General features: G+C 72.2%; 1 protein-coding gene across 1 annotated transcript; it reads right to left on the reverse strand.

The window, feature by feature from the left end:
• Window positions 1-379: 379 nt before the first annotated feature.
• Window positions 380-876, reverse strand: SMIM32 (small integral membrane protein 32). Its single transcript, XM_061188213.1, has one exon. The coding sequence runs from the start codon at window positions 698-700 to the stop codon at window positions 389-391; it is 312 nt and encodes a 103-aa protein (XP_061044196.1). The 5' UTR covers window positions 701-876; the 3' UTR covers window positions 380-388.
• Window positions 877-1497: the final 621 nt, after the last annotated feature.

The raw sequence follows: 1497 nt of genomic DNA on the forward strand, positions 1-1497 counted from the left end.
TTGCGCGCTCACAACGCCTGCCCCTTGGGTGTGCAAAGTAGGGAAGTCAGCGGGCGGCGAGGAAGGCTCCCTTGTCCGGGCGGGAGCGCCGTCTTGCAGGAAGGCACCCCCCGCCACCCCCCCTCAAGCTGGGCCCGCTGTCCAGGGAAGAGAGAGTCCTCCAGGGGAGCAGAACCTTAGTTCCCTGCAGCCACGAGGATCGGGACCCTCTGCAGCCTCCTAACTCCTCCTACTCCCTTGACGCCCAGGGTGCTGTTCAAGGGCGGGAAGGGTGTTGGGGGTCAGGGCGCAGTGTTCCCAGGGGCGTCAGGTGCACCCTGCCTGGCTCACACCGACTGCTGGTGGCGAGACCGGGACCGAGCGCCTGCCGGCGTGGCTGGCTCCGCCGCTACACCGGCCGCATCTTCCAGGGCGCGCGGGCGTCCCGCAGCGAGCGGTCGTGGGGCAGCGCGGCGAAGGCCGAGTGGCGCAGCTGGCAGCCGATGAAGAGGACGACGAGCGCCACGGAGAGCAGCAGCAGGAAGAAGAGCAGCAGGTAGGTAGGCAGGTCGGGCTTGGCGGCCGCGCCGTCCCGCATTCCGCGCGCGGTAGCCAGCTCCAGCGGCAAAGCGCCCTCCGCCTTGACCGTGGCTGCCAAGGCCAGCGCGCCGCCTACCGCCGCTTCGGGGCCGCCCGTGGCGTTGAACACGTCGCCGTACATGGCCCGCGGGGCCGCCGACCCCGGCCCGGCCGCCTCACTTCGCTTTGTGCCGCCCGGCGCCGCCCCGCGCTTCCATGGCGCGCCCTGCTCTTCCCGCTACGGGTGACTGACCGCGAGCCAGGTGCCTGCGGGATCGCCAGAACCGCGGAGCCCCAGGGCCGCCGCCGCTCCGTAGCCAGCCGCGCTCAGCTGCCCTCTCCGCGGGGTGGTGGACCCCACGGCTCGGAGCTGGACAGCTCGGCGCCCGCGACCCCCGGACTTTTCGGGTTTCTCGCCGTCGCTACCCGCGGTCCCGAATCAGCGACCCGGGTTTACGGCCGCCCTCTCAGCTCGGACCCCAGCTCCGGTGAGCTCCGGGCTCCGGGGCGCCTCTGGGCTGCGGCGGCGGCGAAAGCTGAGCGGTGAGTGCGGCCGCAGCTCGGGGTCCCTGCCGGGCGCCGCCAGAAGCCGAGTGCACAGAGGGCGCAGGCGGGGAGTCCTCCACGTCCTCCCGCGCTGCCGCCGCAGAGTCTCGGAGCAATTCTGCAGCCTCGAGTCCCTGTTGAGATGCCGGGTGTGCGGAGAACCTGTCCCCGCTGGCTTCGGCTGCTGCGCTCCTGTCTCGAGCTGGAGACTGAGCTCTGAGGCGCCCCGCGCTCTCAGGTCCAGGTCGGGGGGGGGGGGTGGTGGGGGGGGGGTTGGAGAGGGGCGGGACTGGCGGCGGCTGTACCCGGGGAGCGGCTGCGAACCAATGAAAGCGAGAGAGGACAGGTATGCACCTCCCCCCCATCTCCCCCCCCTCCCCGCCTGGCCTCACA

This window comes from Eubalaena glacialis, chromosome 4 (genome assembly GCF_028564815.1).
Source record: "Eubalaena glacialis isolate mEubGla1 chromosome 4, mEubGla1.1.hap2.+ XY, whole genome shotgun sequence".
In the NCBI taxonomy this organism is placed as follows: domain Eukaryota; kingdom Metazoa; phylum Chordata; class Mammalia; order Artiodactyla; family Balaenidae; genus Eubalaena; species Eubalaena glacialis.